At 43.5% G+C, this 12,483-nt stretch overlaps 1 protein-coding gene across 1 annotated transcript in view; it reads right to left on the minus strand.

The window, feature by feature from the left end:
- Positions 1 to 6,519: 6,519 nt before the first annotated feature.
- The window catches only part of PPIL6 (peptidylprolyl isomerase like 6), a 17,709-nt gene continuing 11,745 nt past the window's right edge, over positions 6,520 to 12,483 (minus strand). The window contains exons 6-8 of the mRNA XM_026844191.1: positions 11,913 to 11,969; positions 8,593 to 8,728; positions 6,520 to 7,149 (exon numbers count right to left, since the gene is read on the minus strand). Of these exons, the coding sequence (XP_026699992.1) occupies positions 7,038 to 7,149; positions 8,593 to 8,728; positions 11,913 to 11,969 (305 nt within the window). The 3' untranslated portion in view covers positions 6,520 to 7,037. The remainder of the gene's footprint in view (positions 7,150 to 8,592; positions 8,729 to 11,912; positions 11,970 to 12,483) is intronic.

Raw genomic sequence — 12,483 nt, forward strand, 5'->3', positions numbered from 1 at the left:
TTTCTTTCTTTCTTTCTTTCTTTCTTTCTTTCTTTCTTTCTTTCTTTCTTTCTTTCTTTCTTTCCTTTCTTTCTTTCTTTCCTTTCTTTCCTTTCTTTCTTTCTTTCCTTTCTTTCTTTCTTTCCTTTCTTTCTTTCTCTGTCCTTTGTTTTTCCCTAAGGCAGCTTAGAGAAAAAAAAAAGGACAGAAGAGAGAAAGAGTCAATGTATATTGTCAGCACTGGACTCTACAAATAAAAATTTGTGTAAATCTGCCTCAACATTTTGTGCAATCCCAATACAGGCAAATGTTGGGAAACCAAGACAAACATTCATGCCTGCTTGTAATCAAGGAGAGCTAAGCAAGAGTTATAAAGCACATTTTAGTATGGTCCTGATTTGAGAAAGACACCGTGAGACTGAAAGGACAGATGAAAGAGTTATAATCAGGAAAATTCTCCCCTGTTTCTCCTAAGTGTGAGCTGGACTGGGCAGTAAAGAGAAACTGCCAAATAAATCCCTAGCTTAATCTTCCATTTTATTTTCTTTCATGGAGGTGTTTTATTGCCAAGAGCCAAGAGACCACTACAAATTCAGAAACTTTAAGGCAAGCTACCTATCATGATTACTGTGTGAGCTCCAGAAAGGTCGGTAGGACTGTTGGTAATACATAATTTGGGTATAGAGCTTTCTGACAGGCTTCTGTACTGTCATATATTGTGGTGGTTCTGGCTAGTGGGCAGGACGGCTAAGGCTTTGCCTTCCCGGAAAGGAGTTTTAGAGTGAAAATATAAAAAAAGGGCTGCAAAGAAAGCAGCAGAGAATCAATTTTGCAATATGAACAGGAACCTCGTAGCAGCTGCAGTGAAATGACCAAACATGTTTTGTTGGACGTAAATGTCAGTGACATCTGAATTTAGTTCTGAAAAGTGATGAAGTGTGAAAGTGTCACTTTCTGAAAAGTGACTGAAGTCTCACACTCACTTTAGTTATCTTGCATTCTGCGTGTACTTTTTACTGGAGTGTTAGTGTAAAATAGTTCAGTTATTCCCGCAGTATGATTGAAGTTGCTGGCCTTTTAATGAGAAAAATTTTCACATTCATTATTAAAATACTATGTTTCCATTCTAACTTGGAATAAGCAGCATGAAAAATAAATTGAAGAGTGGCATAAATAGATACTGCAATGTAACCGAAACTGCAGTGAGCACTGAATATGGGAGCTTCCTCTGGCTTCCACTCATCCCTCCTGGCCATGCCTGCAGAGATTTTTATGTCCTTCTGGAACAAGGATCTCGTACCGGGATCAGGACTTGGTTCACAGGATCTCTTGTGATTTCACTAGACAGGTGGCATTATTTGAACTCAGGTTTTCCTTTTTGCAGTTCTTGTGGGTTATGATATTAAACACATCTTCAGCAGTTATTGTAGTGTTTTATGAGGGATGCAGTGGCAGTTGAGTTGATGTGCTAGACACATAAAGTGTCACGGTTGCTGCAATCTGCATTTCATGAGGACTACATACTAAAAATCACTCCTTTTGAGACGGAAAACAAATAGGAAAGACGTTAAATGTGATTGATAAAATACTCTAATCAGCGTGCATATATATGGAAAAACGGAGAAAATGAAGTACATAATAAAACAGCAAGAACTACAGCTACAGCATGTCTCCACAAGTGAGTGAAAATATGTCTATCATGTAATCCTGGGGACTGGTGGGAATCCAAGTGAACGATAAATGTGGTTTGTCTGTTTTTTCTTAAAGTCAGCATCTCAAGACTTTGTTGTAACATAGAGTCAGCAGGATCATGGCAGTCTGGGTTGTTGTTGTTGGCTTAAAATATCACATTCATCACTGTATTCATTTTAAATTGCACTGTTATATACTTAGTGGTTAGTAAGTTTTGAATCTATAAGGAATTCCAAGCACTGCATTACTGGAAATTTATGTAAAGTGTTTGGCAAAAATGGGTGAAACCTAAGGGTCTGCAGATGTCCATTTTAGGGAAACGCATTTTAAATGTAGTAGATGCCCAGGATGCAGCAGATTGCATTCTATCAATTGGTGTTTGGCAAGATATGATAATGGGGCTTTTGAAGAGGTTCCAGAGGAGTGTACTGCAGTTTGGGATGGTAGCAATAAATGAAAAACAAAAAAAAATAGTAGATAATCTGAAGGGAACATATATTTGGTTCCATTTGTAAACATTTGTTCTCATTTACAAATTGTCACTTCACCTGTGAGGAAAGAGAAGTACATGTGAAGTGTAAATACATGGTGCATGTTTTAACAAGGAAAATAGACCATCCAAAGAGGTTTTGGGCTATTTTATACCATTACATAACAGTGCAGTATTGGATTTTGGTGCCTTTGTAATTGTTCAGAAATCATGCATCGATTCCTGTGCTCAGAGCTTTGTAACCTTAGTCAATCCTTGCATTGTGAGACAGGTATGGTAGTAAATCCCACTCTAAAGGAGTGTCTGGTTGGGGCTGGACACAGCCCCAAGGCGCATATGGGGCTGCACGTGCTGTGCCATATGAGATCTGAGCATGCATTTAAGGTGCCCGTGTGACTGTCCCCAGCAGAAATTCTGGGTGAGGACATTGCCACCTCCCTGAGACAAGCGAGGTGGAGCTGTGTCGGGTGCCCCCTCACACGTGCTGTGGTACAGGCACTTGCTCAGCCCAAGCTGGTGGGGTGGAAAGGCTGCTTTTAATGTAAGAAACAGATTAAATATATATATTTTTTTAAATGTTTATATTTAGATCTATTTTTATATATAAATACATATGCAGAGTGGTAGTGAGGATGTAATAATGCTAAAAGGTTTTTCTTAGCTCTTTTAGAGACAGTGGTACAGGCCAGTGCTTTTAGCCTAAGGCAAGCCAAAGAGAGATGCCTTGAGAAGAAGAATGGAAGGCAACAGGTAGAGACAAGATGAGGTGGAAGGAAATAAACATTTCACCTGCTCAGCTGGGACCAACCACAGAACAAGGTCAGGCTGGTTTAGGCAACCAGAGAAAAACAGGGTAATGTTTAGACGGAGTCTTCCTGCAACAGTACATCCATACACTGTATTTGTAACATGCATTTTTCTGTCAGTGATGATTTAATACAGCAGTGGGCTCTGGCCTGTGTCAGGGCAGGAGTGTACCCCCTGCTCCTAGGCGTTTAGCTGTGTGGCTGATAAAAGATGCCTTGGTCAGCCTGGGAGCTTTTCAAGAGGAGGAAACCTTAGCAGGGGCTCCCCAACTTTTTCTCTGTAGGTGCTTTTAGATTGAGGCTCTTGCATCTGGCCCCCACCTAAGCGGCAACCCCCTGGGTGTCGCAGCCTTGCCTGTGCCTGGCCTTGGGTCTCACTAACCTGCCTCCGGCTCTCACTGCACCCTGATGACCTGGACCAGTGCTTCTTCCCTCACAGCGTCTGAGGCATGGGCATGACTGAGCTCAGTTGAGCTGCCCACTCATTACTGCTTCTTAACATCCTCAACCTTATCAGAATTACAGTATCATGATTCTTTCTATTAAGTTTGTAAAATCATTCCACTTACTCATTTCCTTCATGCAATAGCTGTATCACATCATTCTGATCCATTCAATACACTTCATAGTTGATACTTTTGGTAAAGCCTTTCCAAAACCGGTCCTTTGGAGTACCTTTTTTCTTCCTGAAATTGGTGACAGGAACTCTTTTGTACATCTGGGGGCCAGCAGTGGCTTAATTAAGTGTATCCCAAGCAATAAATATATGAAGGGCAATAGCAAAGAGCTGTAGCCATGATAGTCTGAAAAGGAGCGAGAGGCTGGTCTATAGAAGATGAAATATGTTGTCTAAGGTGCACCTGATACAATTAAAATGAACATATACTTCAGAGGTCCCAGGGCTTCCTCAGATAAGTACAGAGTACCTATGTAGCTGAGGAGCCACACTAACAATTTCTATCGGCCTTGGCAGCCCTCCGGGATCAGATTCAGAAACTCTCTGACCTCAGATTAGGTAAACTATATCGTAGTTAATGACTTCATCCTCCAACATTTGTCTGATCGGTACTTGAATTAGTAAGGGGTAATGATTGAATCCTACTGTCCATAATTTATTAGCACACTGTCCTTGTGGTTTTAACACGTATGCCTGTACGAAGAAAATAACTTTGTATGTAGTTTGAGGACTTCTTTCATCACTTTTCATTTAGAGCAGTTTCTAAGAGAGTGTTTTGCTGAATTAAGAAGCTCAGCATAAAACTCCAATAAAGCAAAACTTGAAAGATACCAATTTTTCTTCCAGCAGTGACACATTACATAAATAAACCACTGTGTAATCTGGTAAGATAATAGTTTTCTCAGGATGCAGGTTGCTGCCATTGCCCTTTATAGAAGGGAGTTTCTTTCTATGGTTGCTGGGAAGGGAACTTCTCCAAAACCAGCAGTTGGCAATGCAAGTCTTCACCTCCCTGTCTGCAGATCGCCCCCAAATTTCCCGGCATTTTGGAGACCCCTTGGCTTGCCTCTAGATTTGTGTGTCCTCTGGATGCTTGCGCACACCACTTCTCTGGTCTGGCTCTCTCAGAGGAGGCAATGCATTCCTAGGGACTTGATCAGAGATGTAGGTTACAGTAGAAAATATGGCACAAAACATCATTTTGGATTGAGGTTAAGATGATTCTTCCGTTGCTGTTTCATTGATCATCGCCTTGGGCTCCTTAAGCATATCCAACTTGCAGGCCCAGGGTTGAAAGACACACTTTTTTTTGGTGACCTCCTTAATACCGGATGAAAGATTTTACCACATTTTTTCTGGCAGAGTGTCCTGTCGTGACCAATGCAAATACAGTAATTGTGGCTTGCCTGAAGAATCATTATGCCTGAAATTCAAAATATTTCCTGGTTGTACTCTCCTCTTCTTGTTATAATGTGTTCCATGTGGTGTAACTTCAACCAGTTGTCCCTTGCCCAGTCACCCTGCGCAGCTTTCCTAGATCCCGAGCATACAACACCCTGTATGTTGTACAACAGCCATCACATGACTTTTGGCACAAGATTATCTTTCTGATACTTGACATGATAGGTGTTTGTTTGTCCTGAGGGATCCTGAACACTGTCCATTGCCTGAGTGTGAGTTTCTGGGCTCTGACTGCTGTTCAGATCAGGTTGTTTGGGCTTAAAGTACACACTGTGCTCTGGCTTGGTCCCTTGTGAGACACTGGGGACACTGGGGTGCAGCCATGCTACAGGGCAGACCTTCTGTGGGCAACCAAGCCAACAGCAAATAAAAAATAAATAATTGGTCTTTTAGCATTGTCCCTTATAACCTGCAGAACTAAAATTACTTTCTGACTATCATCTTTAAACAGCTGAATATAATTTAAAATCCTTGCAAGAAATAAGAGCCACTAACCCCCCATCCCAAAACTGAGTTTGGAAGCCGTATCCTTTCATAGTGGTAGTCTCTACTACTTAGGAAAAGCAATTTGTCATTCAATGTGTTATTTTATAAAGAAAACACAACACTGTATTTTAATCTTTGACCCAGAAGTATGAAGTGAAAATTATTACTCTCTAGGCAGTTTAATTGATTTTAAATGTTCCTACAGAAGACTTAGTTCCTATATAGTAGTCTATGTATAGATTGTAGAATGCTTTAGAGCATAGGATAAAATCTCTTAAAGGCTTCTTAGCTAGCTACAGACATGTAAATTTATTTTAGGTTAGAGAATCTTTTTGGTTTGTACCATAAGAAAAAACCTAAATCTCCTTGCTAAAATTAAGACAATCTCTATACTCACCCAGAACATGTGGAGATTGCTGTAGGTCTATGCCCTCTTCAGGCATTCAGTTAAACATTTGCTGATTTGTTAAATTCATTCTCATTTCGCAAATAAGATAGTTACTTTTCATGAAATCCAACAGTTTAAGCTTGGACAAAATTAGGTCTCTCCTAATACTTCTCTAATTCAGCCTTTCCCATCTTACACTGGTGTTTTGTGGGGTTTAGTGGTTCAATCAATGAGCCAAGGAGCAAAGGTCGCTCAGCACAGGGCTCTTTGCAGCGCTGAAAATAAAGACGAGAGAGCTGCAGCTGACGGTGTCCACGTAGCCCTGGCACAGCAGGGCTGGTTTAGCCTTGTATCTGGATCCAATATTCTTTCCTTTGAACTTCCAATGCACTTGGTTACAGCCTCTCTTTCCAGGCTGCATTTTGATCTTCCACACATCTTCTTTTAATGCTTACCTGCCATCCTCTGCTGAAGCTATCCATGCCCAAGCTCTGCACTGTACATCAGCGAGATCTTGGACATAAGAAATCACTGTCTTCGCAATCATTGTGTATTATATATTTGCATCCACACATAAACTTAAAATTTCCTGTTTTTCCAGTAATTTTATGAGCAATATTTTTCTCCATTTTAGTGGCAACAGTCACGTTTTTGTTATTTGAGACCATCTGCCAAAAAATAATTACTTAAAGCTTATGGCTGCTCTAGCACATCCTAGTTTTAGCCTGATGCAGCCCAACCTGATTTCAAGGGCGTTACTTTTAGTTTATAGAAGTCAGTGCAGGATCTGGCATTCAGAGAGACCGCGGTCCTGCAGACATATTTTTTCCTCCATTCTTCTGAGATGTCTGAGTTACCATATGCAGACTATGTCTGGTATCTGAGCAAACCTGGCAGGGCAATTGTGCTGTGGAGGTTGTGGCAGAAGCAGAATTTAGCCAGGAACAGTTAGCTTTATTCCTACAGGTGTGTATCCATCTGTCCACCTGTGCTTTAGCCATATATGCATTATATCATCTCTTTGTCACTATATTAACACCATTTCCCATAAACTGTAGACTGGCACTGAGATACATTCACAAGTCTTTTTTTATATTTCTGTAAAGATGCTTTTTAACATCTAATGAACCTTTTTTAAGCCAAAAGAATGTTTCCAAGCCATTCACACATGCAAGAAGTGCTTTTATTTTTGCCTTAAGTGAAGGCCATCAAGATCTGTAAAAAGCTGAGTGGAAAATGGTGCTCTACTTTACAGCAGGCAGGAAAACCAGCTGGTGATCATGGCACAAAAGTCCCACAGTTAATAATTTTGCAGGCTACTGTAGGCCTTTCACTATATGTAGGTACAGCTTCCAGTCTCTGGAGGACCTCTGTGCCCTCGATGAGTTGCCTGTGGGAGGGAGAAAGTGCACATATGATCCATCTCTGTCCACAGACAACTCGTCAGCCTCCAGCTTGTATGGGGCCGTAACAAACCCAGGCACTAGTTTCCTACTGACAGGCTGCACCCACTCTGCTCTTTAAACAGTTGTTCTTCACAGTGGATTTGCAAATGCCATCAGTCCTTGATTAAGTAGCCTCTAGTTGGCATTTTAGGAGAGGTGAAAATACTATGGCTTTATGCAACTACATTTATTTAGAGAAATAAGCATTGTACCATGTGCCCCAGCTACAAATGACTGTCAGAAGTGACAGTATTAGAAGTGACTCCCCGACAAATATCTTTCATTTCTTTCCTTCACAGCACCAGTCTGAATCCTGAAAACGGTCCAAGATTTTGCAGTCTTTATGATTTTCAGCCTGTCCGGTTCCCACACTGTGGGAGCACGAGCAGTGCCTCTTGCAGGCGCCGGCATGGCGGTGGATGCCAGCAGTGCTCTGGGAAGCTTGTGAGCGTATCCCATCCCACCCTGCCCATCCCATCCTGCACAGTGGTACCAGGTGGGGAGGACACTGCAGGCGGCCCTCGCCCAAGCAGGGACATCAGAAGGACGGAGCCAGCGCAGGGCTGTAAAGTGTCTGTCTGTCCTCGTCATATGCCGTGGCTAATTTTTGCCCCCTCAGGGTTAAATTTCCACTCAGATTTAAGAGGGCCTGGCTATAAAATCATGGATCCAGCACCTTTCAGATTACACAGAGCGAGTGGCAAAGCAGAAACTTGAGGTGAATGCCACTGCTTATAAATGTATCCAACCAGCAATTGCTTTCGGTTTGTTCTCTGTGAGACAGTTATGCTTTTAAGTTCCTTTAAAAACGCTGTCTTTTTCCATGATGTGGTTACATGGAGACTACACTGTGAATTCCTCTCTCTGTGGTAATACATATATTTTGCTCTCTTACATCAAGGAAACTGCTAAGAGCAATAATCTTCCTTATTGCATTCCTGAAAATCTAAAAATCTTAACAGAGACAGCCCTGTACATTAACCTACTAAGAACAAACTCCCAGCACATGCTTGCTAAAATAATTTTTCAGCTCATGAGGGCAGAGCAGAGCCCAGAGGCTTTGCTCAACACTGCCCTGTCTGTCAGGGCCCTCCTTCAGCTGACATCGAGCTACACAGGTGTGGATTTGCAGCCACCATCCGGGAGAGGCCCTGGAAGCTTTCCCATAGGGTTTTGCAGCTTGAACATGCCAGGCCAGGGCAGAGAAAGGGAGGGATGGGTGTCATTAGGTATTCAAATCTGATTTAACCATCCTCCCCCTGGCCAGAGGCATCCATGTTGCAGCTGCCATAGGGATTTCATGGATGCTTCCTCCCAGACAGCAATGGCCTGCGGGGCCAGGGCGACCTCCCACGCAGCGCAGTGGTGGCAAACTTGGGTCTACCTACCCAAAAGCCACGTATTTTTTGTCCAGGTAGGGAGCTGGCTGGAGGGTGATGTAGAACTGTGAGCCATTGCTGTGGCGGCCCTTGTTCGCCATCCCAAGGATCCCTCTTCCCTTGTGACGGACGGAGAAGCTTTCATCTAGGGAAAGAGTTGGGGCATGAAAGGCGGCAGTTGTATTGGCAGCTATTCACTGTACAGCTCCCTTTTGTCAATTCCTGCAAGCTCCCCTTCTACCCTGCTCTCCCTTCTCCTTTTTCCCCAAAGGTCTCATTGAGTTTCATGCGAGCCAAGTCTGGTTTGAATCAATGTCCTTCCTAGAAAGAGCTTCTTGCTACTGCCTAGTGCTTAAGCCAGTAAAGAAGCTAATTAAAAATATCCATGAAAATGCACTCCAGGTATTTCTGAATGTCAGAGCCACAGCAAAAATGCCTCTGGCTCCCCATTGTCGGTCTGTAATGCTTCTTGCTGGAAGAGCTCAGGCACTTAGCACGGCATTTCCCTACAGCTCTGTGGGACTATTCCCACTGTATGGATGAGGAAGGCAGGAGGCAAAGCAGATGCTCCAAGCGCAGCCTCCACTCTGCCTCCCCTCATCCTGCTGCCTGTGGTGAAGAGGACAAGATCCCCCGTGAGCACAGACAGGGCTGTGAGGGCAGAGGATGTGCCTGGTTGGGGTGGGATGCCCGGCTGCTCCCAGTGCTTGGCAACTTGCACGGGAGGGCGAGCAGAAAACTTCTTTAACCAAATAAAATGAGAGAGCTGAATAAATGGAGAGCAGATATTTAGTTAAGGAGGTCAGGATGTTCCCAGAGTGAAAGTTCCCAGAAGCTTTGTTCTGGGAAGAGGAAAGGAGGCAGGCGATGGGAGCGAGAGCTGCAAGGAGGTGAAGAAGATCCTTTATGCTGGCTGAGGATTGACTGGTGAGGGAGAGAAGAAACAGCTCTCAAGAGGGATGACTGGGGAAGTATAGGCATTAGGTGTGCTTGGGCTTGGGGGATGATGGCAAGGGCTTGATTCCGTCTCTGTAGAGAGGAGCCCAGCTACGAAGTGTCCACTGATCCAGACCTCCCTGTCACCTGTCTCTCACCTGATCACACTGAGCAGTCAAGACCCCCACTGAGCTCTCAACAAGCTTGGAGGAAACTGAAGAAATATTCAGATTTTATTGTTCTCTGATTTTTTTTTTTTTTAATTCTTTTTACCCTGTTTGAGTGCCCTTCTCAGAAACTGATTCATAAAAATGGTAATTAAATTTTAACTGAACAGTTGTTCCCTGACCGCTGCTTTGCGGATTGCAAAATTACTTCAGCAGACTAATTTTGGAGTAGGATGCTTTGTCTTATGACACGGCGCTTCGGTCCGAGTGATTCTCTGTAATTACCTCAGTCCTTTCAACTCATTACAGTAAAATGCAGTTGCGTCCCATTAATTTCAGTAAGCGTTGCAGTGCCCGGACATGTGCCAAGTGCGGAGTCTCCCAGAACATTACTGTCTGACAGAGGCATCTCTCACCCTTTTCAGATATCACAGATATTTGTCCTCTGCTCTCAGTGTAAAATAGTTTTGCGGGAAGTACTGGGAAAGCAATCTAAGCCTTAAAATATAAAGGCATACCCAAGGGAACACCTTTCTCAAAGATGAAAAGCAACTTTTAATTTAGAAGGGGGAGGGAAAAATTACCAATCCTCTCCTTTAATATATCAACACATGGAGTATGTGCAATATGGGTAATAAAACTCTTCCAGGGACACTTTCAAGGTTGACAGATTCCAAATTAAATCCACCTTATAATTACTTAAGCGATTTTTGATGCATTGTCACCTTCGCACGTGACATGGCAGCTTCTTTCTTGGGTAGCTCAGGGAAAGCACAATCTTTGCTTGGAGGGGGAGGATGGAGCCAAGGAGCAACATGCTGCATGTTGGGCTGGGGCTTCGTGCCACAGCCCAGGCAGTGAGCGTGGGGCCTAGCTCTCCTGTATGCACAGGGGCCTATGCATGCTCAAACTCGTTTTCCTCTGCAGACGATTTCTATCCAAACAGAAAGTTCCAAGGGTGTAGGATTCACAAACTTTTAAATCCTCGGTGACATCTGCCTTGCAAACAATTTAACTTTTTTTTTCCAATACCAGCTTATGTTTTTTTCTGAGATGTGTGTTTCCCAAGAGTCTAGGCTTGCTGCTATTTCAGGAACTCCAGCATCAAAGAAGTGACTTTTGCCCCTTCCTGCCCACTCCAGGCAGCCCACAGCATTTACTGCCTTAGATCCCTCACAACGGGCTTTCACTCCCAGCAGCTTTTCTGCCCACCAGCGCTGTGACCCAGCTGGACAGAGCAGGCTGGCGACCTGCTTCTGGATGGGTTTTGCTCCATCCATCCCAGGACCTTGAGATGAGAGTGGCTTCTCCTCGCAAATGGGTTCTTCAGCATCTTGGGAAAGAAAGTTTTCAGCTACACTTGGTGTTTCTGATCTCACTGTTGGCTGCTGCCCAGCCTGCTCAAATGTCACCTCGTTTGTGCCATTGGCAGTGGGAATGCTTTTATAGAAGGGATCATAAATCAGTTTCAAAAGTGCTTTAACTGTCATAAAACATCTTTATGGGTAGCATTTAAGCTAAACAGGAGATCCCAAATGTCTACGACAATTATATGGGTTGTTTTTCTTAAATATTGCAAGTTATAATGTTCTTTTTCCTTTACATTTTATTACTTTATACCAGTATGGGGGAACATTTTTTGTTAAACTTAGCTTGTGTTTGTCATTTCTTGACTTTCATGGATTTACATGAATTCAGCAGTAACTCCCCTTACATCCGCAGAGTCATGTAGCCAGTGATGCCTGTGGTGTGCCCAAGCCTGAAAATCTGCCTGAGACCTAGGAAATCCAGAGTTAACACTGGCTTTCTTCCATTGCTTTGAATGCATTTAAACAAGTGGTGTCTGTGCCTGGAGATCTGTAGCTAATCCACTTCTACATTTCTGAGTTCCTGTCCACAAAGGTGAGTATTTGCAGTTTGAAGTAGGCAGTGGATGACCATCAGCCCTCATTTAGACAGGGAGAAGGGGCTGGTGGAGCTGAGCCTCGGGCAGGGGACATCAGAGGAAGTGTCTAAGGTTACAGATCAAAGAGTGTCCTCACTAAAACAGTCTGCTCATGCTAATAGAAGCAGATAATAATTCTGACTGAAAAGCAAACCCTTTTGCTTTGGGGAGATGAAAGGAAATTCCCAGGTTATTCTGTGAATAAGATCAGGTCAACAACTTGATTTTTGTGGAAATTTACTATTTGCACAGTAAGATAGCAAGTTTGTGCAGAAACATACCTTCAAAGGTGGGACCGTAAATCGACTCTCCGGTGTCTCCCTTTCCAGTTATGATGTCTGCAAGGTAGACAAAAGTAACCATCAGAGACCAGGTTTATCACAGGTGTTATTGGGGGTTGTCAGTGAGCAACTCAGCCAAGGTCTTTGGGCCTTTGTGACACACAGGTGCCACAAGCTTTGGGCTCTCTGTTTTGGGCCCCTCACTACAAAAAGGACATTGAATTATGAGCGTGTCCAGAGAAGGGCAACGAAGCTGGTGCAGGGTCTGGAGCACAGGTCGTACGGGCAGTGGCTGAGGGAACTGGGGTTGTTTGGAGAAGAGGAGGCTGAGGGGAGACCTCATCGCCCTCTACAGCTCCCTGAAAGGAGGTTGCAGAGAGCTGGGGATGAGTCTCTTTAACCAAGTAACAAGCGGTAATGGCCAAGGATAAGAGGTAATGGCCTCAAGTTGCACCAGGGAAGGTTTAGACTGGATATAAGGAAGTATTTATTTACAGAATGAGTTGTTGGGCGTTGGAATGGGCTGCCCAGGGAGGTGGTGGAGTCCCCATCCCTGGAGGTGTTTAAGAGT

The sequence above is a fragment of the Athene cunicularia genome (assembly GCF_003259725.1).
Source record: "Athene cunicularia isolate RWA chromosome 3 unlocalized genomic scaffold, athCun1 chr3_part1, whole genome shotgun sequence".
NCBI classification, from domain to species: Eukaryota; Metazoa; Chordata; class Aves; order Strigiformes; family Strigidae; genus Athene; species Athene cunicularia.